General features: G+C 45.0%; 1 protein-coding gene across 9 annotated transcripts in view; it reads left to right on the forward strand.

Annotated features, from left to right (window-relative positions):
• The window catches only part of Lin54 (lin-54 DREAM MuvB core complex component), a 57,824-nt gene that overhangs the window by 30,340 nt on the left and 3,434 nt on the right, over positions 1 to 24,050 (forward strand). For all 9 annotated transcript variants that reach the window (NM_001100564.2, NM_001428575.1, NM_001428576.1 and 6 more), the window contains 8 exon segments: positions 10,401 to 10,617; positions 14,614 to 14,687; positions 15,031 to 15,228; positions 15,985 to 16,076; positions 16,708 to 16,779; positions 18,323 to 18,425; positions 18,575 to 18,712; positions 21,892 to 22,094. In NM_001100564.2, the coding sequence (NP_001094034.1) occupies positions 10,401 to 10,617; positions 14,614 to 14,687; positions 15,031 to 15,228; positions 15,985 to 16,076; positions 16,708 to 16,779; positions 18,323 to 18,425; positions 18,575 to 18,712; positions 21,892 to 22,094 (1,097 nt within the window).

Below are 24,050 nucleotides of genomic sequence, written 5' to 3' on the forward strand. Positions count from 1 at the left end.
CAAGTCTGGGGGAAATATTCTGTTGGTGTCTGTTAGGTCTGTTTGATCTAGGGTGCAGCTTAACTGATGCTTCTCTGGGATTTCTATCCGATGATGTGCACATCTCTGGCAGTAGGGTGTTGTGGTCCCTCACTGTCATTGCACTGGCATCTGTCTCTTCCTGCTTTGACACTGTATTACTTATAATTGTATATACTTATAATTGTTTTCTTCTTGCTGAATTAACACTTCATCCCTTTGACTCCTTGGTCTTAAGACAGTGTCTTCCTTATTTCTCTTTCCTAATTTTTGAATTAAAATATATTTTACTCAATATAAATATGGCTACTCCTGTTTTGGGGGGTGCTTGCTTGGAATATCATCCTTTGTCCTTTGTGAGGGTCTCCGAGCAGCATGCGGCTGGGCCTTGGCTTTTTGTCCAGTCAGTCACCTCAGTAGGACACTTCCACATTTAAGGTAGTACACTTAGGTGACCTGTTTTGTTGTTCTGTTTCTGTTTGTTTGTTTCTCACTCTCTTACTCTCTTCCTTTTTGGTGAAGTATTTTATTCTAGTAATGTGTTTTGATTCCTTATTTTGATCTCTATTGAAGAGTATTGCTTTGTGGTTACCATTAGGCTTATAGTAAAACTTGTTTTGATTATATCAAACTGTTTTGAAATGATTTCAACTTAGGCATATCAAAAGTCATTAAAAAAAAGTTTGTAAACATACTATGGAAAGTGGTTCCTGGCATGGTGGTGCCTGTCTTTAATCCCTGTCCTTTAGAGGCAGAGTCAGGTAGAGCTCTGTGAGTGGGAGGCCAGCCTGATCTACATGGTGAGTTTAAGGTCAGCCAGAGCAGTTCCATAGTGAAACCTTATCTCAAAATGAATACATCTTTTATCACTGGGGCCAGGACAATGGTCCCGAAGGGAAAAGTCTTTGCTACCAAGACAACCTGAGTTTGATTCCCCAGGACCTACTTGGGAGAAAGAGAGAACTGACTTCTACAAGTTGTCCTGTGCATGTGTTTACATCACACAAATAAGTAACTAAATGTAAAAAAAAAAAAATGCTTCACAGTAACTGGAAGCTGAGACAGAAGGATTGCCACAAAGTTAAGACCAGATTAGTCAGGGATCTGAAAAACAAAAGAAGGTATGGAAGTGTTATAGAGGAATTTCTTTCCCCTCCGTGTGTGTGTGTGTGTGTGTGTGTGTGTGTGTGTGTGTGTGTGAGACGATCAAGCTTTCATTTGGTATGTATGTCCTGGAACTTGCTTTGTCGACCATCTTGGCCTTGAATTCATGGAGACCCCTGCTTTTGCCTCCTGAGTTCTGGGATCAATGGCACAATAAATCCTTTTAGAGGCTATAGAATTCAAATGCAAGTTTATAGAGGAAAAGACAATATATACATTTTTTTTTTTTTTTGGCTACTATTTTGTCTTTTTTTTTTTTTTTCCAGAGCTGAGGACCAAACCCAAGGTCTTGCGCTTGCTAGGCAAGTGCTCTACACTGAGCTAAGTCCCCAGCCCTGATTGTTCGCTGCTATGCATAGTTTGTGTTTCAAATAATACAATAGAGAATCAGTGAATTATCAACATTACAATTACTCTGATGCTCCTGGAGACTGAGGCAGAAGGATTCTGCCCTCAAAGCCAGTCTGGGCTACTAGTGAGACATTTGTCAGAGAAGGGAGGGAGAAAGATGGCTCTTATGTTTAATTGAATATACTTTTAAAAATGATGTAGCCACTTATATTTACATATGTGAGTACAGTGTCGCTGTCTTCAGAACAGGTCATTGGATCCCATTACAGATGGTTGTGAGCCACCACGTTGTTGCTGGGATTTGAACTCAGGACCTCTAGAAGAGCAGTTAGTGCTCTTAACCGTTGAGCCATCTCTCCAGCTCTGTCATTTATTTTTAAATGCTACTATTTAGTAGACTAGTAAATAGCCTTAGGCTATAATCTATAATTGGCTTCCAGACTTCCAGCGGACTGAAAGAGAAAAAGACACAGGGAAGGCATGTAGGTAGGAAGGCTTCTTCAGAGTACTTCCCTTCCGTGCAGTCACTTTATTTTATTTTGTTTTACTGCACGAGGAATGGAGATGTATCTGACTCTATGCTTAGGAAGTAGAGGAAAGCGCAGATGGCCTTTGTAATTATATTTTTACACTAAAGTGCTACATTCGCATGGGTAATTGTCCTTTGTTAAGCAGAGGGCTAGGAGCTTACACACTGGTGAGGGCTGGCTGCCTGTTAGAGGAAACTGTGTGCTGGGGTTGTCAGTGGCCATCAAGGTCTGCGGTTTTGTGTGTGCTCTGCTGACACTGGGAAATACTGGCGAGCTTGAGTTGGTAGTTGACATAACTGGATGCAAGCAGAATAGCGAGGACTGAAGTCATCCACGCTGCCAAGGCATAGTGGAAGGAGGGAGAGACCCTGAAGCAGCAAGTGGGGTTCTTGGTGCCGCTAGGTGGTTTGTTTGGTGATGGCACACATAGTATAGTGCAGGGGGCTTATTTGTGTCCTGACGAGTGCCATGCTCTAAATCAAAACGTTAGTTATAAACCTCCTTTCTTTTAATGTCTTTATTTTACTTTGTTTGTCATGCTTTGCCTGCGTTTATGTTTGTGTATGCCCAGTGCCCTCGGAGGTCAGAAGAGGGTAGTGGATTCTGCGCTGGTTGGCGTTTGTCAACTTGACATGAACTTAGACAGATATGGGAAGAGAGAATCTAAATTGAGAAAATGCCTCCTTGAGATTGGCATGTAGGCAAGTCTGTAGGGTTTTCTCCATTTTCTTTTTTCATTTTTTAGACAGGGCATTTTGATGTAGCCTTGTCTGTTCTGGAACACACTGTGTAGACCGCGCTGTGGGTTACCATGCCTGGCTGTAAGGTCTTTTCTTTTTTCTTTTTTTTTTTTTTTTTTTTTGGTTCTTTTTTTCGGAGCTGGGGACCGAACCCAGGGCCTTGCGCTTCCTAGGTAAGCGCTCTACCACTGAGCTAAATCCCCAACCCCTGTAAGGTCTTTTCTTGACTAATGATTGATGTGGGAAGACCTAGTTTTCTTGGGGCAGTGCCACTCTTGGGTGGCTTTAAGAAAGCAGGATGAGGCTGGAGAGATGGCTCAACAATTAAGAGCACTGACTGCTCTTCCAGAGGTCCTGAGTTCAATTCCCAGCAACCACATGGTGGCTCACAACCATCTGTAATGGGATTTGATGCCTTCTTCTGGTGTGTTTGAAGACAGCTACAGTGTACTCATATACATTAAATAAATAAATCTTTAAAAAAAAAGGAAAGAAGGAAGGAAGGAAGTTGACATCAGGGAAGATCAGAGAAGATTCCTCTTGAAACGGATGGTAACAGATACAGAGACTCGCAGACAGACATTATGCAGAGCGAGTATGTTTGGAACACTTAGTTCTAAATGGGATGTCTCCATCAAATCCCTTTCCTCAGGGCTCAGGGACCCCTACAGCTAAGGAGGGGAAGATTGTAAGAGCCAAGAATCTAGGAGGCAGAGGGGTAAAGGACACCATGAAAACAAGGCTCCCTAATCCAACATGACCAAAACCCGTATACGCATAGTCTGAGGCCGAGTGCACAGGGCCAGCATGGGTCTGCACCAGGGTCTCTGGATATTTACTATGGCTTCCAGGGTAGCATCCCATCCCACTCCACCCCTTCCCGACAGGGCTTTTCTGTGTAGTCCTTGGCTGTCCTGGAACTCACTCTGTAGACTAGGCTGGCTTCGAATTCACAGAGAGCCTCCTGCCTCTGTTTCTCACATGCTGGAATTCAAGGCATGTGCCACCATCACATGTGTTTTTATGAGATTCTGGAGTGTGAGAAACAACGGGTCTCTGATTCTTGTTCCTTCCCTTGTCTTGACCAACACTAGTATGATAGTTATGGTTTTATTTTAACTATATTTTACTGTGTTGTATTTTATTTTTATTCCTTAGGAACCTGTTTTTATCCCTCTCTGGTGGGAGACAGACAGGGGGTAGGTGTAGATGGGAGGGGGGTGTACCGGAACTGGGAGGGCTGTAATCAGGGTATATTATGTGAGAAAGATCCATTTTCACTGTCACTGTCCCCACACACCTGAGGAGGGCCTCGGACCCCATCACAGATGGCTGTGAGCCACCATGTGGTTGCTGGGAATTGAACTCAGGACCTCTGGAAGAGCAGTCAGTGCTCTTAACCACTGAGCCATCTCTCCAGCCCGGGGGACAAAAAAAAACAAAACAATTTTCAATAAGAGAGGGAAAAGTTAAAATTAAAAGAAGAAATCAGGCAACCATGAGGGAGGAAGCCAGTAAGTAAGCAGTTTCCCTGGTCCCTGCTTCTGGGTTCTCAGCGTCCATTCCTGCCAGCACTTCTTTGTTGGTGGACTGTGTAGAAGAGTAAGGTGACATAAACCTTGTCTTCCCCAAGTTGCCTCTGATTAGTGTCTTATCACAGCAGTGGAAACCCTGATGAAGACTGATCACTGGGTTTGGAGTTAGGGTGATGTGAGCTGAGGGAATGAGCCAAGGTTTTCTTGAAGAGCAGACAGTGCTCTTCCAGTACCAGGAAAGAAGGTGTGGGGAAGTCAAAAAGGAGAGAGGTCAGTGGGTCCTTCCTGCCTGGTGTTTCTCTATCTGCCACTTAGAAGTGTACACGGAATGCCTGTCTTACATGGGGCAGTGCTCCCATGACTTAGAAGTGTACACGGAATGCCTGTCTGATGCGGGGCAGTGCTCCCATGACTTAGAAGTGTACACGGAATGCCTGTCTTACATGGGGCAGTGCTCCCATGACTTAGAAGTGTACACGGAATGCCTGTCTTACATGGGGCAGTGCTCTCATGACTTAGAAGTGTACACGGAATGCCTGTTGATGCAGGGCAGTGCTCCCATGACTTAGAAGTGTACACGGAATGCCTGTCTGATGTGGGGCAGTGCTCCCATGACTTAGAAGTGTACACGGAATGCCTGTCTGATGCGGGGCAGTGCTCCCATGACTTAGAAGTGTACACGGAATGCCTGTCTGATGCGGGGCAGTGCTCCCATGACTTAGAAGTGTACACGGAATGCCTGTCTGATGTGGGGCAGTGCTCCCATGACTTAGAAGTGTACACGGAATGCCTGTCTGATGTGGGGCAGTGCTCCCATGACTTAGAAGTGTACACGGAATGCCTGTCTTAAGTGGGGCAGTGCTCCCATGACTGAGAAGTGTACACGGAATGCCTGTCTGATGCGGGGCAGTGCTCCCATGACTTAGAAGTGTACACGGAATGCCTGTCTGATGTGGGGCAGTGCTCCCATGACTTAGAAGTGTACACGGAATGCCTGTCTGATGTGGGGCAGTGCTCCCATGACTTAGAAGTGTACACGGAATGCCTGTCTTAAGTGGGGCAGTGCTCCCATGACTGAGAAGTGTACACGGAATGCCTGTCTGATGCGGGGCAGTGCTCCCATGACTGAGAAGTGTACACGGAATGCCTGTCTGATGCGGGGCAGTGCTCCCATGACTTAGAAGTGTACACGGAATGCCTGTCTGATGCGGGGCAGTGCTCCCATGACTTAGAAGTGTACACGGAATGCCTGTCTGATGCGGGGCAGTGCTCCCATGACTTAGAAGTGTACACAGAATGCCTGTATTACGTGGTCCTCTTTTTGGGGAAACATGGATATACGGAACGTAAAGCTCTATGGAGGGTAGGTGTGATGGTTTGTCTGTGCTTGGCCAAGGGAATGGCGCTATTTGGAGGTGTGGCCATGTTGGAGTAGGTGTGTCACTGTGGGCATGGGCTTTAAGACCCTCATCCTAGCTGCCTAGAAACCAGTATTCTGCTAACAACCTTCGGATGATGATGTGGAACTCTCAGCTCCTCCTGCACCATGCCTGCCTGGACGTTGCCATGTTTCTGTCTTGATGATAATGGGCTGAACCTCTGAACCTGTAAGCCAGCCCCAATGAAATGTTGTCTTTATAAGAGCTGCTTGGTCATAGCGTCTGTTCACAGCAGTTAAGCCCTAACTAAGACAGACGTTGGTACCAGGGACTGGGGTTTTGCTGTGATAGGCCTGACCATACTTTTGTTTGGAAGAATGTGGATTTGGGGGTTTTGGAATTGGAAAGCAGTGGAATGCTTTAAATGGGATTTAGTGGGCAATCCTAGTAGGACTATAAAAGACTTTGTTGCTGAAATTGTGCAGCCCTGGCCCAAGAAGTTTCAGTGAAGAAGAACTTGAGCATGTGGAGTGGAGACTGTTTTTGTGGGATTTTGGTGAAGAATGTGGCTGCTTTTTGCCCTTGTCTGCAGGTCTTTGAGTTCAAGGTCAGTCTACAGAGCAAGATTCAGGACAGCAAAGCTGAGTCAGTGAAGGAGGTGGAAAACAGAAAACTATGACAATGTAATATAACAGGGAGGCCATGTTCCAGCCCCAGCAAGCAGCAGAACTCAGCAGCTTTGGCCATGTGGCTCTGGCTGTAGAGTCCAGACTAGAAGGGACTTGTGGGACAACTGATCATGGGTAGCCGGAGCTAAGAAATGGTGATTAAGAAGAGCCTGGCATCACTGAGGTAAAATCCCCTGAGAGCACCAAGTAGCCAGGGTTGTACCTCGCGCTACAGCTGTACTGTAAGTAAATACATCTTAAAAAAGGGTTGCCACGGTTGAGGTTTCTGTTCACATCAGTAAAACCCTAACTAAGACTGCCGTGCAAACATTATTTTAAAAATAATTATATGTGGGTTGGGGATTTAGCTCAGTGGTAGAGCGCTTGCCTAGGAAGCGCAAGGCCCTGGGTTCGGTCCCCAGCTCCAAAAAAAAGAACCAAAAAAAAAAATTATATGCATGTAAATTCAAGAAAGGATATAGGAGGTAGTAGACGGCTCAGCAGGTTACGGGGCTTGCTGTCAAGTTGAGGACCTGCGCTTGACTCCTGGGCCCCACAAAACAGAGCTAGAGCACCAACCAGATGGCATCAGCCCCAGTCATGAACTTTGGAGAAGGCGGGTCTGAGTGGAGTGTCCGTACCGACATGCTTTGGAGTGTACGTCAGCCCCAGAGAAGGACTGTGATGATGAACCTCCTACAGCCACTGTGACTAGAGTGAGGAAAGGCTTGGAAGGATGGAGAAGAACAGGCCAGAGTGTGAGTAGGCAGTACTGTCTGACATGCTCGCACTCAGAAGGCTGACTCTGACGGGCAACTCACGGGAATGTCCGAGCAGTGACAGACAGCAAGGCTGAAAGTTAGCACACATCTTGACAAGTGGCCCTTAAGTCAGCTGCTTCTGCTCTGAACTCCACCCTCCTACCCTCCCCACCCACAATCCCCCACCCCTGCATGACTACGTGATGGTATCAGTGTCACTGTAAGGAAAGGCTATCATTTTCTTGATACACTAGGAGCAAATCAGTAAGAATTGACTGAAGGTCTGGGTTCCATTGCTTCTGTTCTCTGGATTTGCATATTGTTGGTGCTTAATTTTTATTACAATGTATTTAGTGCATGTATACTTGTTTTTGTGTTGGAGTGTGCATGGAAATCAGAGGACCATTTGCGGGGGGTGGGGAGCTTACATATGTTCGGCAAGCCTACACCCATTGAACTGTATCCCTAGACCTGATACAAAGAATTAAACAGAAATTTTAAAATCGAGATTAAGAACTCAGCAGTTTAGGGTTAGGTAGGAACAAGGGCTCTTCAGTTTCCCTTCCTCCCTCCCTCCCTCCCTCCCTCCCTCCCTCCCTCCCTTCCCTTCCCTTCCCTTTTTAGACTTTCCTGTTGGTAGACCCACATATAAGAAATCCCATAGTGAATTCTTGAGGCAAAGGGTAAAGTAAGAAACATGGAGAACATAGGACAGTAAGCATACGTTTGTAGATGTAACCAATTAGTACTTTTAAGTCTTTCTTTGCATGCTCATGACTCTGTAAGTGTGAGACCGTACCACGGAGCAAGTTGTCCAAAGCTCTTAAATATTTAGCCCCAAAGAAAGTCAATAAGGAGGGGGTAGGGTGACAGAAAAGGTCAGATGGTTTGATAGGAGCCACAGTTTGTGACTTACTCAATATTTAACTGTACGTAGGATACGTAAGCTGACTTGGGCGGCTCATGTGGCTTAGTGGGTTAAAGCACTGCCCGTCCCGGCTGTGTGAGAGCTCACCAGGGCCAACACTGACCTCCACAGAGCTGTGTCATGGCACACGTGTCCACACTCAAACATACGCATCATACCTCACATACATAACAACAGCAGACATGCCCTTGACAAATGTAAACAAACGTGTATGTTGATTGAAATCATAGAGCTGAGGTTTTCAGTTAAAAGCCAGTTATCTATAGCTTATAAGAGTGGTAGATTGAGGCTTAAGATACAGAAAAGTTTAACACTAGATTTTAAAAGGTCTGAGTTTGCTGGGCAGTGGTGGTGCACACCTTTAATCCCGGTACTGGGGAGGCAGAGGCAGGCGGATCTCTGTAAGTTCAATGTCAGCCTGGTCTACAGATTAAGTTCCAGGACAGCCAGGGCTACACAAATGAATCCTGTCTCAAACAAAAACAAGGTCTGAGTTTTTTAATGTTTCCTTCTATTTGTTTGTTCTGGTTGGTTTTTTTTGAGCCCTGGCTTTCCTCAAACTCAAAGATCCACCTGTGTCTGCCTTCTGAGTGAGATTAAAGGCATGAGCCTCCACCACGCCAAGATTTTCCTTTTATGCGTAAGAGAATTTTGCCCACCAGTATGCGTGTGCACTGTGGTAGCCACGGAGGCCAGAAGAAGGCCTCAGGCCTAACAAAGGGAGGTTAGAAGCCAGTGCTTCCAGCCACTAAACTAAACATCTCTCTCTCTTCTCTCCACCCCCATTTAAAAAAATGTCTGGTTCGTTTTTGCAGTGCTGAGATCAAGCCTAGGGCCTCTTAAATGCCAAACTAGTTCTCTACCACTGCTCTACCCCAAGTCTCCATGAGATAGGAAGGAAGCATAGAGAGGCTTTAGATCCTTAGCCATTTGACAGTTGTCTTGTGTGAGCACTTTCTCTGGACTAAGGAGGGGTATGTGTCATCTCTTATGAAATGATATTCTACAGGAGGCTACCGTTTCCATGTGTTACCTCAGCACCAGCCTCAGCTTCTCAGTGCTGAGGCTGCCCAGTGTCTCCCACCCACACGCCGTTCACCTTGGCTTGTGTTGACTGTGATGTACATGAATCATCTAAGTCAGGCAGCTCGTGAGACCAAGTGCTTTCCAGCTGCTTCTGATGTTTCTTTAGCTTCCCGCAAAGTCTCAGTGTACTATCTGGTGAAGAAAATTATTGAAGTGATTATTAAAATTTGACTCAGGGGTTGGGGATTTAGCTCAGCGGTAGAGCGCTTGCCTAGCAAGCACAAGGCCCTGGGTTCGGGCCTCAGCTCCGAAAAAAAAAAAAAATTGACTCAGATTTCTTACACCCAGAATTGGTTATTCTGTAGACAACCAAAATTGGGGTAATTTCGAACTGTATTTGGTATCATGAAGCAGGATGGTGAGTGTCCCAGCCTTTCAGAATAGAGAACAGGATGATCTTTCTCTTATAATATACCACTATAGTTTGTTCGATAAAATAATATCTGTATTTTCTTTTTAATTTTTGGAGTAAAAAAATGATACTTTTCTCATAAATGTTACCAGACAGCAACAACAAGGTGTGCAATCTTGCATATCGTTCTCAGTTTTAATTTTTTTCTTTTACTTTTGAGGTTATAATGTTAATTACAGTATTTCTCCCTTCCCTTTCCTCTCTCCAAACCCTCCCATATACCCTTCCCTGCTCTGCCTCAAACTAAGTGTGTGTGTTTGTGTGTGTGTGTGTGTGTGTGTGTTATGTTTGTGTGTGCTGTGTGTATGATGTGTGTGTTTTATTTGTGTGTGCATGTACGTTGTGTGTGGATGGTCTGTGCATATGAGTACAAGTGTCTATGGAAGCTAGAAGAGGGCGTTAGGTCCTCTGGAAATTGACTTTCAGATGTGAGCCGCCTCACATGCGTGCTGGGAACTCTGGTTCTCTGGGAGAGCGCTTACCCCTTGAGCCAGCATCTCGCCAGCTCCAGCTGAATATTACTTTTCATTTCTTTCCAAGTCTATAGTTGATGAGATTTAAGAACACACTCTTGGCCTGGAGAGATGGCTCAGCGGTTAAGGGCACCGACTGCTCTCCCAGAGGTCCTGAGTTCAATTCCCAGCAGCCACATGGTGGCTCACAACCATCTGTGATGGGATCTGATGCCCTCTTCTGGTGTGTCTGAAGACAGCAACAGTGTACTTATATATAATAAATCTTTAAGAAAGAAAAAGAGCACTCTTTTACCTAAAGGACTGTTTTAAGCTAACAGTTAACAGTAGGCGTGCTGTTTTGTCTTGTTGACAGACAGTGAAGTCGGCTGTGCAGACCATCACGGTGGGCGGAATGAGCACGTCGCAGTTTAAGACCATCATTCCCCTGGCAGCTGCTCCCAATGTCCAGCCCATTCAAGTGCCTGGAAGCAAGTTTCATTATGTCCGACTCGTCACTGCCACAACCGCCGGTAGCTCAGCCCCACCAGTCAGTCAGAGTCCCAGTGTCAACACTCAGCCTCTTCAGCAAGGTTTGTGACCGTTCTTTCCACAGTGATGGGTGCGTTTAGCGTCGTTAAAGAACATTGCTGCTGCTCATTTTTCACTCTGGGCTTTCTTTGACAGTATGGATGAGTAGTGGTTACAGAAGACATAGAAGTCAGATCACAGTTGTATGTAACTACGATTTATTCTATTTATTAACTCAATAATACCAGGTGATTGTCAGTATTGGTTAACTGGGTAGCTGTTTTACTGCTGAAATCCCCACTGTTTATCTCAATGGGACAGATTCAGTTGGAACCAAATGATTTAAAATTATAATTGGGGGTTGGGGATTTAGCTCAGTGGTAGAGCGCTTGCTAGGCCCTGGGTTCGGTCCCCAGCTCCGAAAAAAAGAAAAAAAATTATAATTGACAAGACTACTCAGTGGGTGGAGCACTGGCCTTGTGTGCACAGAGCCTTAGGTTTACTCGTAATTACCACGCTGGGTCTGGTTGTGTGTACCTTGTAAACCCAGTGCTTGGAGGGTGGACAGAGAAGGAGCAGAGGGTCACAATTCTCATTATATGGCAGTCTCAAGGCCAGCCTCCAAGGAGAGACTGCCACAGCCAGCCAGCCCTCCCTGTGTCCTGATGCTCATGCACAAATATGTAAGTGTTCTCAGGCTTGGCTGCTTTTCATAAAGTTGAGCAGAACAAACGTTCAGAACAGCCTATAGCTTAGACCCTGCTTTTCTTTGGGAAACTGCGGTAGGTTGCAACAGTATCAAACTGAACAGACGAGTGGGAAGCTAAGTGCTAGAGGCTCACCTTACCCGTAAGCAAGGCTGTAGGCTTCATCCCCAGTACCACAAAACAGTGCAAAATTCACACTGCAGAAGTGAATGGAAGAGTCAAGCTCAAGGAACTTCAAATCCAGTGTCATTGCATCCTGGTCTCTGTTCTGTCGCTGTGAAGACACCATGACCGTGGCGACTCCTGTAAGGACAGCATCCATTGGAGCGGGTTTAGAGTTCAGAGAGTCTCTTCATTACCACCACAGTGGGGAGAAGCAGTAGTGAGGGTAGTGAGGTGAGAGCTGCGTCCTGCTCTGCAAGCGGAGAGTGTGGCTTCCAAGAAGTCTGCATCCCTGTCCTAATGTTCTCAGCGTTGCGCTCCCTGGTGGCTAAGTACTCAACTATCTGAGCCTGTGGGCCATCTTTATTCAAACCACTACATTTAGTTTATGTATTTTTATTATAACTATTGAAATACTTTATATGCACCTTTGAATTCACTTTTATTTTATCTTTGTGCATGCACACACATGTGAGTACAGAGCAAACATGGAAGTCAGAGGAGCCCCCGTGCGTGGCAGCTCTCAGTATGTTGGAAGCTGGTGTCTACTGCTCAGCCCAGCAGACTAGCTGCTCCTCGAGCTTCCAGGCTGTCCTGTCTCGGCTCCCATTTTTCTGTAGGAGAGGTAGGACAAGGCACAGCACAGCATCTGCCTTTGTTTGTGTGGGTCTGAGGTGCTCATGCTTCTGGGGCCTTGCTTTACTCTCGGAGCCAGCTGTCCCCTGCCCAGCCAGAGCCGTGCAGTCACCACTGACCACTGCTCTCCTGGCAACCTCTGGGTACAGCTGTCACCTGGACACTCGTGGCTCTGCCTATAAGCTACTAGCTTGCCAGAATCCATCAAAAGTTTAAGAAAGGAAGAATCCTGTTGATATCTTGATGGTCTTTTTATACAAAGAGGAATATTTCATTTATTGTTTAGAATGTTTTCCCCCAATATTTGTCTTTCTTTGAGATCAGGTTCCTGGCTTTATTGTCACAGAAGTGAAACCCAGGTTCCTACCTTCCTCACTCCCAGCCCAGTCTGTCCAGGCTGTGGAAACGGCAGTAAGCAGTTTTCAGAAGTTCCTGTAATGGGCCCTGGACTGAGTTCTTTAGTCTCTTGCCATCCCTTTACCTAAGTTTCTCCACTGTTTCTCCACACCAGACTCTGTCCTCTGCAGGACAGCCCACCCAAGCCTCACTTGGATAGCCCTGCGGTGACTAGCCTTTTCCTTTTTACCCAAGGTTCCAGCACTCACTGGTGAGGTGGGAGGGGGTAGTGACTTCTGGCGTGCTCTTCCACCTGCCCCATGCCACCCACCTCTCATACTTCCGCTCTTCTGCCTTGTGTTGGTTCTTGTAACTTGAGTTGGATTTTATTTTTAGATACTGCTACCAAATAAATTTTCTATTGTGGTGTTTAAGTAATATATAAGTACCTCAGATCAACCTAGAACTTCTCATTGCCTATAGAATTAAAAATACAGACTGGGCATGATGGCGCATGCCTGTAAACCCAGCACTGGGGTAAGCAGAAGTAGGCAGATCTCTGTAATTTCAAGGCCAGCCTGGTCTACATAGGGAGGCCCAGGATAACCAGAACTATGTAGAGAGACTCTTTGAAACAAAACAAACAGCAAATAGAATAAATGTTTGCATTTCTGCCTTAATATTCCAGGTCACTCCGCAGAGTATTGGAAACTTACCTCCATGTGTGTGGGTTTACTTTACCCTAGGGTGGCCCTAGACTGTGTGTTCACTCGCATGTGAACATGCTTTGCACTTCCCACGTCTCATGCTCTGTCTGCAGAGAGGCCCTGCTGCACGCACTGTGTGTGCCGTCACAGCATGTGAGGCCCTACCACTGCCACATGGTACTGCGGTGTCCTGTGCACTTCCCACACTCCCATCTTCTGCCAAAACATGTACTTTCTCTGAAATCTCAAGGCAGTTTATGTTCTTTGATAGTATATTTTATTTCTTGAAATTTTAAATATAATCATAATTTTAAATATAATCATACTCCTGCCTTTTCTTCCCTCCATCCCTTCCCACACCCCCTTGTTCTCTCAAATTCGTTAGCTCTATTTTTTTTTAATTATTTTCACACACACTGATAAATGTAACCCCTTAGTCCCTGTAAAGTCACTTGCAGGATTCTTTCTCTCAGTATTTCTGTGGGGTTAGAGAGATGACTCAACAGCGCCCACAGCACGTGCTGCTCTTGCAGAGGACCTGGATTCATTTGCAGCGCTACACAACTGCTTTCTGTAGCTCCGTTTTATGGGATGTGACACACTATTTGAACCTCTGTAGGCACCAGACATGCTTTGGTGCACATGCATAAATGCAGGCAGGTAAAACACTGATACACATAAACTGTGCAAGTCTCTTTTAAAGACTTATTTTCATTTATTTGGGCACTTGCCTAATGTGTTCAACAGTGTAGCCTTGAGAGCAAGAGCTCTGAACCACAGTCTCCTGGAGCGCTGCCTACCATATAGTTGGTCTTTGTAGCAGTGACGACAGCTGACACTCACGAGCACTGGCTACTGGGTGGGATCTCTGCTACCTTCTGAGCCACTTTCAGCCCAGGAACTCAGACTCTTAACCTTCTTGCCCTGTTGTCTTCTTTAAATACTTAGTCATGCCAATGTGACCTTTTCTCTAGCTTAAAGAAAAACACAGAAATTAAACATAGTAGCACAGAATGGTGTGCTTAGCTGAACCCGTAAATGCAGTTCATTTGTGCTGGATTTTGTGTATGGCTCTGAGCGCAGGCTGAAGGATTTCAGTGGGAAGCTTTGAACCTGCAGATAGGCCCTCCCCTGGGGGATCACTCTCCTCAGATTTACATTTGCTGGGGGAATAAGCAACTTTGACAGGTAACTACCGTTTTGTTGTTGGTGGTGGTAGTTCTTGGTTTTTGTTGTTTGGTTTGGTTTGGTTTGGTTTTTATTGTAGCCCTGTCTGGCCTGGGGCTCATTATGTAAATCAGGCTTGCTTCCGAACTCACAGAGATCCATGGATCTGACTTTGCCTCTGCCTCCAGAGAAAGGTAACTATCTTTGATTAAAGATTTGCAAAATGAGATTCAAGTGGAATGCTCTAAGCTGTTTCCTAAGCATAGCTTGAAGGATAAGTATTCTTAAGTGTTTCAAGTAGTACTGTTTTTTGTAAAAAAAAAAATTTTTTTTTTTTTTAAAGCAAAGCCAGTGGTTGTTAATACCACGCCTGTACGGATGTCAGTTCCATTTGTCCAAGCTCAGGCCGTTAAGCAAGTGAGTATTGTGAAGCTTCTCCATTTCCTCCAAAGGCACCTTTTCAGTTATAAGGAGCTGGCCATGCTGACACATGCATCTAATCCCAGCGCTTGGGAAGCAGAGACAGGCAGATCTCTGAGTCAGACCTGGCCAGCCTGGGCTACAGAGCCAGTTTCAGGATATATATATATATATATATATATATATATATATATATATATATATATATATATATATCCTATTTTCAAAAGCTAGAAAAAAATTTATATATAAGAGATTTATACTGAGTTAAGCTCCCATAAAATTAATTTTTTTATTGTTTAATCACAAATTTTCCTTTTTTTTTTTTTTTTTTTTAAAGGTTGTTCCAAAACCAATCAATTCAACTTCACAAATTGTAACTACTAGCCAGCCCCAGCAACGGCTCATCATGCCGGCCACACCACTGCCTCAGATCCAGCCCAACCTCACTAACCTGCCGCCAGGCACTGTGTTGGCGCCAGCTCCAGGAACGGGGAACGTGGGCTACGCAGTGCTTCCGGCTCAGTACGTCACTCAGGTGCGTGGGGGAGGGGACCAGCTCTGCCATGTTCCCGTACGCTCCCGCTCCAGTGCGAGCGCTAGAGTTTACAGATATGTAACAGAAAGACTTAAAAGTTGGAGAATTTGCAATAGTTTGGTGATAGGGCAAGACTATAGATATTTTCCAAAGTTGACCTTAAAAATCAGAATCAGGAAAGACTTCGCCCATGGTAATGTTCGTCTGCATACACAACTGTGGTGATGCTGGCTTGAGTTTGAGAAGAAGCCGCGGGCTCCTTCCCTGGGACCTTTGAGACAGGATCTCGTGTTAGCATTGCCTCTGCCTGTGGAGTGCTGGGAGGATAAGCATTGCCACCGCTTTCAGCCAGGGTGTACTAATGTCTCATATGCTTACCCAGCCGTGCAGGGTGGAAGCTGTGTGTGCCCTCCCCTCAGCGTTTGTGGTGTGATAAATAGTACAGTGCTACTCACAGTGGGCACCTTGCATTTCTAAGCCGATACATGTTATTGTGGTAGTGCAGGACATTCACCTGGAGTTCCCTGTCACCCCGACGCTGTCCTTTGTGAGGTAGTTTTTAGGTCTGTACCCTCCAATGCAGTTAAACATTCATGGTGTTTCACGAGTGTTGGTTGGGGCATTAAACACACTGTGAGGTTTATATGGAATCCCCTCGCTTTCTATCTGTGGGCAGACGGGCTTCTTATACATTGTCATGTCTGAGAGTGCTGTCAGTCCCTGCAGCAGTGACCTGGACTTTTGTCTTTGCTGTAGTTGCAGCAGTCCTCCTACGTGTCGATAGCAGGCAACTCTAACTTCACCGGGACATCGGGCATCCAGACACAGGCAAGGGTTTCATTCAACGGGTGAGTGTTTTCAAAATATGTAAATTGAATTATTAAGTCAGTTTAAGTATAGCATTAAATAGATTTATTGCAAATATATTACATTTGTTTTCCCCTTTTAAGCTGTACATTTGTCTAAAGTACTCTATACTGAAACAGTTCACATGGACAAGTTTAGAGGCCACCAGCAGAAACTCCCACATGTCCTCTGCCAATTGGCCCTGTTTTTCTACGAGCTGTGCGAGCTTGTGAAGCGCTGGTAACCGCTGTTTCACAGGCTTGAGCCACGGTCTGGCCATTGTATGGCAGCTCTTTGCTGCCTGCCTTTGCTGTGCGGGCCTGTGAGCCACGCTGAGTTCAGCTGCCCATCCTTCACCACCTACCTCTGCCTCCCTCCTCCCCTCACAGGAAGCTCTCGGGGCTTTTAATGCTTTTCAGCTTCAGTTCTCAGAGAGGGCGATGTGTGGTGTGTTCTCATGCAGTTGTTAATAATATTTTTAAAAATGTAACAGAGACATCCTGATAAATTTTTATTAAACATCTGTTAATGTTTTATTTTAGGAAGAATTTATACATTGAAGATTTTTTCCTAGTTTTAAGGAACTACTTTAATTGATTATTTTTCTGTATGTGTTTATGTGTGTCTGGACAGCATAATTCCATCAGAGTCTGCCAGTCGGCCCAGAAAACCCTGTAACTGTACAAAATCACTGTGTTTGAAATTGTGAGTAGTTTTATTTATTCCTGTTTACTTTTTGATACAACTACACATGTTCTTACAATTCAGTGGTGCTAATTGGGCATGAAATACAAGCCAAATAGTTGTCACACTTGAAAATGGAGTCGGGGGGTTAAGAAAAAAAAAAAAAAGAAAGAAAAAGAAAATAGAGTCAAGGAGCCTGTGCTACACAGTGAGCCTGAGGCCAGCCTGATCTGCATGGAGCTCTGGAGATAGGTAGATGATAGAGCGAATTAAAAATTCCTAACAGGGGTTGGGGATTTAGCTCAGTGGTAGAGCACTTGCCTAGCAACCGCAAGGCCCTGGGTTCGGTCCCCAGCTCCGAAAAAAAGAAAAAAGAAAAAAAAATTTCTAACATAAATTTAATTAAGTCTAAAAAGTTTAATTAAGTCTAAATAAATGCTTGAATATATGTTGTATCATGAAAACTATCCTTTTATTGACAGAAAAGAAAATAATCTAGGCATGGAGGCCCATTGCCTATAGTCCCAGCATTGAGGGGGCTGGGGCAGGGGGATTGACAGGAGTTCAAGGTCATCCTGGAATATCTGTTATGTGAGTCCAGGACAGCCGAGGGTTCCTGTTTGGAAAAACTACAACAAAAAAAAACCCAAAAAAACCAGAAAGAAATAATTTTAGAGTCCTCCATACACCAGCAGGGCCTAGGGACCCAACAAAATGAGACATAGGTTATGTCTCACTATTAATAGTTTGATCTTGTGGTCTGGAGAGATGGCTCAGCGGTTAAGAGCACCCAACTGCTCTTCCAGAGGTCATGAGTTCAATTCCCAGCAACCACATGGTGGCTCACAACCATCTGTAAAGAGATCTGATGCCCTCTTCTGGTGTATCTGAAGACAGCTACAGTGTACTTATATATAATAAATGAATAAATAAAAAAAATAAAAAAAAAATAGTTTGATCTTGTTTATGACCTTATATGTGGGTCTCCCAAGTCAGGGAGTATTTGTAGTTCTGAGTCATTAGAGAGTTGGCGCAGTGGTTAAAAGCACTTGTTGGTGTTCCCAACACCTAAGTGGTTGCTCATAACCATCTGACTTCATCTCAGGGCATCTCATGCCCTCCCTTTTCTGTCCTCCAGGGCACCCGGCACAAGCTAGTGCACATACCTATGTGCAGGCAGAACGCTCACTCACAGAAAATAAGTGAAAATATAAGTGCATTATATGATTCGTTCTGAAGGGAAGGGCGTGGGAAGTGTGTGTCCTGATGGAGATGGGGAGCTTGGGCAGCACTGTTCAGTGTCTGTGGGTCTCTCAGAGAACCAAGGCCTAGTTCCTTTTCCTCAGGATTTTGAAATAACTCACTGAAGGGCATCTGTGGGTTGGATAGATTGTTAGTTTTTAGGATAAAATTCCAGGAGTGATGACCCTCATGCAGGCTGTCAATCTGGTTTTGTGTTGCTAAATGTGTATGCCTGAGTAGACTCTGCTGTACCACATTTGTAACCAGCTAACTGCTAATTTTATTTTAAAATGTTTTATTTTTATTCTGATTTTATCTTCAGATACTGTGACTGCTTTGCCAATGGTGAATTCTGCAACAACTGCAATTGTACCAATTGTTACAACAACTTAGAGCATGAGAATGAGCGACAAAAGGCAATAAAGGTGATTCTTGCAAGTAACGGACAGGCACTCCTCTGGCCTGTAGTTAGAGCGCAGCTGCTTTACAGAGATAAATCCTAGTTCTTTACCTGTGAGGACACGTTGACGTTGTCATAATTTAACCTCAGTTGGTGTCTGGTCTGTCCCAAAAGGCATGCCTTGACAGAAACCCGGAAGCCTTCAAGCCAAAGATAGGAAAAGGAAAAGAGGGGGAGTCGGATCGGCGGCACAGCAAAGGCTGTAACTGCAAACGGTCAGGGTGTCTTAAAAACTACTGCGAGTGCTATGAGGTAAGGCCCTTGTTGGGAACCTCAGTTCAGGGGCTAAATTTGGTTGATTTGCGATTTCCTTTGTCAGTGTAATTACTCTGAATCTCTATAATCAAAATCCACTTTTGTCCAAACAAAAGCATGGTTAGGCCTTTTATAGCAATGCCCCAGTCCTGGTACCAACTTCTCTCATAGTTAGGGTTCCATTGCTGTGCACAGACGCCATGACCAATGTAACTCTTATGAAGGACAACATTAATTTGTCTGCCTTACTGTTCCAGAGGTTCAGTCCTTACCATCACAGTGGGAAACATGGCCTCATGCCGCACCGCACACTTGGTGCTGGAGGACTCAAGAGTTCTACATCTTTTTTTCTTAATTTATTTATTTTATATATATGCAAACACTGTACCTGTCTTCAGACACATCAGAAAGGGCATCAGATCTCATTACAGATGGTTGTGAACCACCATGTGGTTGCTGGGAATTGAACTCAGGACCTCTGGCAGAACAGTCAGCTGAGCCATCTCTCCAGGCTGAGTTCTATATCTTGATGCAACCGGGAGGAGGGTCTCTTCTGCCCTGGGTGGAGCTTAAGCATGGGACCCCAAAGCACACTCTCACAGTGATCTATGTCCTCCAACAAGGCCATACCCCCTCCTACAAGGCCAATGAGATGCCTTTTTGCAACAAAACAAACAACAAAACAATGTTTACTGCTCTTCCAAAGGACTCATTTTGTTGCTAGTACTCCTGACAGGCAGCTGTTTCCTGTCAGCTCTGGGGAATCTGACTCCTGCCTTCCCTCCTGCCTTCCTTCACACACGCAGGCACACACACACCACACTCAATGAGAGAAAAGTACCCAAAATTTCCACTATTAATATGTCCCGTCCTCTGAAAGGTCAGGGTTTTCTCTCTTCATCATTACGTCCTTCATAAGTCTTCTTTTGGGAATCTGAGAATGTAGCTCATTTCCCTCATCCTATGGGGTACACTCCTGCAGTAGGTAGAGGCAGGTGGATCTGGAATGCAAAGTCGTCTTGTGCTGTGTAATGAGGTCAAGGCCAGCCTGAGATACATGACGTTCTGTCTAACCCTTCAAATCAAACAGACATAACAACAACAGGAAAGACACTTAAAAGAAGAGCCAAGTGTGGCAATGGAAACTTAAAATAAGTTTGTAATCAGCACTTGGGGCTGAGGCAGGAGAATCACTGTGAGTTTAAAGCTGTCTTTGAATACCTACCGAGATCTCGTCTTAATGGAAAGAGGGAGCTGGGTGATCATGGTGGCACATACTTTAATCACAGCTCTGGCTAACCTGGTCTCTCAGTGAGTTCTAGGCTAGCTGTGGGCACACAGAGACCCTGTCTCAGGAAAATGAGGAGCGGGGGACAGGTGTCCCAGCAATTGGGAAGTAGCAGCAGGTGACTTCCAGACGTTCCACACCAGCCTCCTTTACATAACGTCCAGCCAACTAGGGGTATGGCGAGACCTGTGTACAAAAACCACATGAGGAAGCAGAGGCCAAACTCAGAAGAGGAGCTGGCTGAGCAGTTAAGCAATGACTGTTCTTCCAGAGAGCCTTGGTTTAGTTCTTAGTACCCACATGGGCACTTTATAATTACATGTAACTCCAGCTCCAGGGGATCTAGTACCCCCTTCTGGCCTCTTCAGACATCAGGCACACACATGACGTAAGATCTAGCTGGGTGCAGTGTGGCCACATCTGTGATTCCAGCATTCAAGAGGACAAGGGAGGAGGATCTTTGACTTGCTAGATTCTATAGATAGGACAGAGTTTTATTTATTTAACTACACATGGATTTGAAAATGCAGGTCAAAGTTAATACTCAAATTGTCCAAGAGTTAGAGGTGTAAAAACAGTGTGGTTTGTCTTTTATGCCCTTCCCTATCACACTGAAGCCCAGCATGGCAGTGCAAGCCTTAATCCCAGCACTCAGGAAGCAGAGCCCTGGAGCTCTCTGCAAGTTCAAGAATAGCCTGGTCCAGGTAGTGAGTTCCAGGACGTCCAGAGCTAGAGAGAGACTGTCTCAAAAACAATCAAACAACTATTTAGGAAACCAGTAAAAGAGTTATGGTGCCCTTTGTTGGTTAAAAGAATCTAGTTCAGAGAAATAGAATCTGTATTTAGACAGGTCTCCTCACTAAAAACATCATGAATTACTTTTGTTTCCCAAGAACTGTAAACAAAATGCACACCCATTATTAGGTAAACGAATGAGGCAAAACGTGGTGTGTGATGCCCGGGCTCCCTCTCTGGCTAGTTGGGGAAGGCGTTCGTGAGTGTTGAAGTGAGAGGTGGGGGATGATGCACTGAGGCAGGGGGCTGTTTGGTAAAACAAGCTAAAAGGGGAGTTCTGTATTCGTTACTTGCAATGTGTACCCAAAGTCTGGGTTTTGGGGGGTATTTATTTTGTATGTGTGTATTATTTTGCAGCAGGGTCTCAAGTAGTCTAGGTTGGCCTTGATTCACTCTAGCTCAGGTTGGCCTTGAACTCGTGATCGTCCTGCTTCCATTTTTCAGGTGCTAGGATTCTAGATGTGGGCCATCAGCCCTAGCTTCAGTCTGTGTTTACACGTAAGCGTGTTTTATGTTTTTACATTGGAGAACACACTTTTATGGGTATGAGTTACTGAAGGGCTTGGGGATTGGATCCGGTGAAGGAGAGAAAAGGAATGCATGAGGTTCCCTTCCCCCTTTGTCCTTAGGAGTTAAGTAAGGTCTCACACTTGTAGCTTAGGCAGGCCTCAAATCTGTGACAGTCTTTCTGCTCTGTCTGTACCAAGCCCCGGCGTGAAAACTTTAATGTGCAATTGTGAGTTTGTGTAAGTGTGAGGTCACTTACGTGTTAATGGTGATTTCATTGAGTGGAGTGTTAGTGACTTGTTGAAAATATTTTTATTTCTTACCGATAGTCATTCTGAAGACAGTGTTAGTCCTGTGTGGGTAAGACTCTGTCGTCAGTGGGCAAGGTGGAAAGGCCTGAGAGGAAGGGAGCTCTGTTCTCAGTTCAGTTCTTCCTTTACCACTGCCATGGCCATGGTTAGCAGAAACTGCTTTCATGTAAGATATCAGTTGACAAGATAGTGCTGTTATTTTTCTGTTTAGGAACCTACTTACAATGGTATTTTCTGCTTTTGATTAGGAAACTTCCCTTTTGTAAATCTTTCAGGCAAAAATCATGTGCTCCTCCATATGCAAGTGCATCGGCTGTAAGAACTTCGAAGAAAGCCCAGAACGGAAGACATTGATGCACTTAGCAGATGCGGCTGAAGTAAGGGTCCAGCAGCAGACAGCAGCGAAGACCAAGCTGTCCTCTCAGATCTCAGACCTGCTTACCAGGCCCACCCCCGCTCTGAACAGTGGAGGAGGAAAGTAAGTCAACACCTCTTAAAACCTCCTTTTATCTGATCTTCAGAAGTTCCTTTTTAGTAAGGTTTCTTTTTAAGGAGACAAAGTTAATTTTGAACTCTAAGCAGTTGCCAACCCGAATATTCCATTTTCCGTCTGTCTTACTTTACTTTTTAAGTATCTTGAAGAGCAATAGAAAACCCCTGTCAGATCTTGTGCTAGTCTACTTGCACAGAAATGCTTCAGTCTGCTGTGGGTAACTTAACTGAATGGCTTTCTTTCTGCTAAACTGAGGTGCGGATGTAGATTGAGACCCTCTTAAGAGAGACAAGGTTTTCTACTTCCCTCAGTGTCCCATTTCCTTGGTTCTCAGGCCTTGTCTGTGTCCTCAGAACACTTCTCCCGTCCTGTTACTGACACCCATCTCACTACATTGTAAGCCACTACACGCAGTCCTGCAGTCTGCCTTATTAGACAGTTGAGCTCTAGAGCAGAGAGGCCTGATCTCAGTCAAGCAGGAGTATGGGGTGCAGCCACTGTTAGCTCCTCAGGAGCTGAGGAGCTGAGGAGCAGTCACTTGGAGCTCTAGGCAGCCTGTGCAAACTCCATCTCAAAGAGCAAGACAAAAAGAAACAGCTGGGCATGGTGGCTCAGCCCTTCGATCCCAGCACTCAGGAGACAGAAACATTGTACTCCTGAGTTGAGATCAGCCTGGCCTACAAAGCAAGTCCCAGGACAGTTAGGGATAAACGGAAATACCGTGACAAAAAACCCAATAAATAAATTAATTTATTAATTATGACAAAATTGATTAAATAAATAAACAAAGGTATTTTATATAAAGTATGTAAACACACAATTAACCACAAAGAATATATACCAAAATGTTTAAAATAAATATAGGAAAAGGACAAAGCAGGACAGGCCTGTGTTTCCTGTCCGAGTCCTTAGTCTGTGGGGAAGCCTCTGTCTCTGGCCTCAGCACTCTGCTGCCTTCAGGAAGCATTTCTGTAGTCAGTGTTTTTCATGGTCTTCTGTTACACAGTAACTTGGAATTGGATTCATATTAGGCAGTATATTACAGACTAATTTCAGATGTTAGTAAGAGTACAGACCTTGTAATTAATTGATCTACATAGTGGTTCTCTCTCCACCTCGGGGCTGAGAACCTGTGTGGGGATCATGTAAGACCATCCTGCAGATCAGATACTTACATTATAATTCATAGCAGTAGAAAATTACAGTTATGAAATAGAAACAGGAATAACGTTATGGCCGGGGGTCATCACACAACACGAGGAGCTGCATTAAAAGGTCACGGTATTAGGAAGGCCGAAAAGCACCAATCTATTAAGTGCTTAAGTTGAAGAAAGGTATGGTATTTGTATCAGTGAGATGCTTTTTTGGGGGGTTGGGGATTTAGCTCAGTGGTAGAGCGCTTGCCTAGCAAGTGCAAGGCCTTGGGTTTGGTCCTCAGCTCTGGAAAAAAAAGGGGGGGGGGGGAAGAGAGAGATGCTTTTTTGGTACAAAATGCTTTGGTTATCAGGGTTTCTTTTTTCCCTTTTTACTGTTAGGGATAGAATCTCACTTTGTCGCCCATTCCACTTCAGCCCCAAAAACACATGCACAGTGTCAGTGCACATTGTAATCAGTGCTGTGCTTTTGAGAAATTGTAAACAGCTGGGCAAGAGGCTCAGGAAAGGTGGACTTGCTTCATCACCAGAGCACACACCGTAGAAGGCTGGGAGTGATGGATGGAGACTGGTAATCTCTGCCCTGGGGCGGGGCAGACAGGAGAATCCCAGGTTCGCAGACAAGGTTACAGGTGCAACCTCCTGGCTGGATCTCAGGCCAGCTGAGCCCTCAAAAGACAAGGCAGACTGCACCCAAGGCCTCTTACAGAGCTCCACTTGTCCCCACACGTGCACATGCACAGACGCACGCATGTTTACACTCTCCTCACAAGTATACTCAGAGAAA

The sequence above is a fragment of the Rattus norvegicus genome, chromosome 14 (genome assembly GCF_021556685.1).
Source record: "Rattus norvegicus strain SHRSP/BbbUtx chromosome 14, alternate assembly SHRSP_T2T, whole genome shotgun sequence".
Taxonomy (NCBI): Eukaryota; Metazoa; Chordata; class Mammalia; order Rodentia; family Muridae; genus Rattus; species Rattus norvegicus.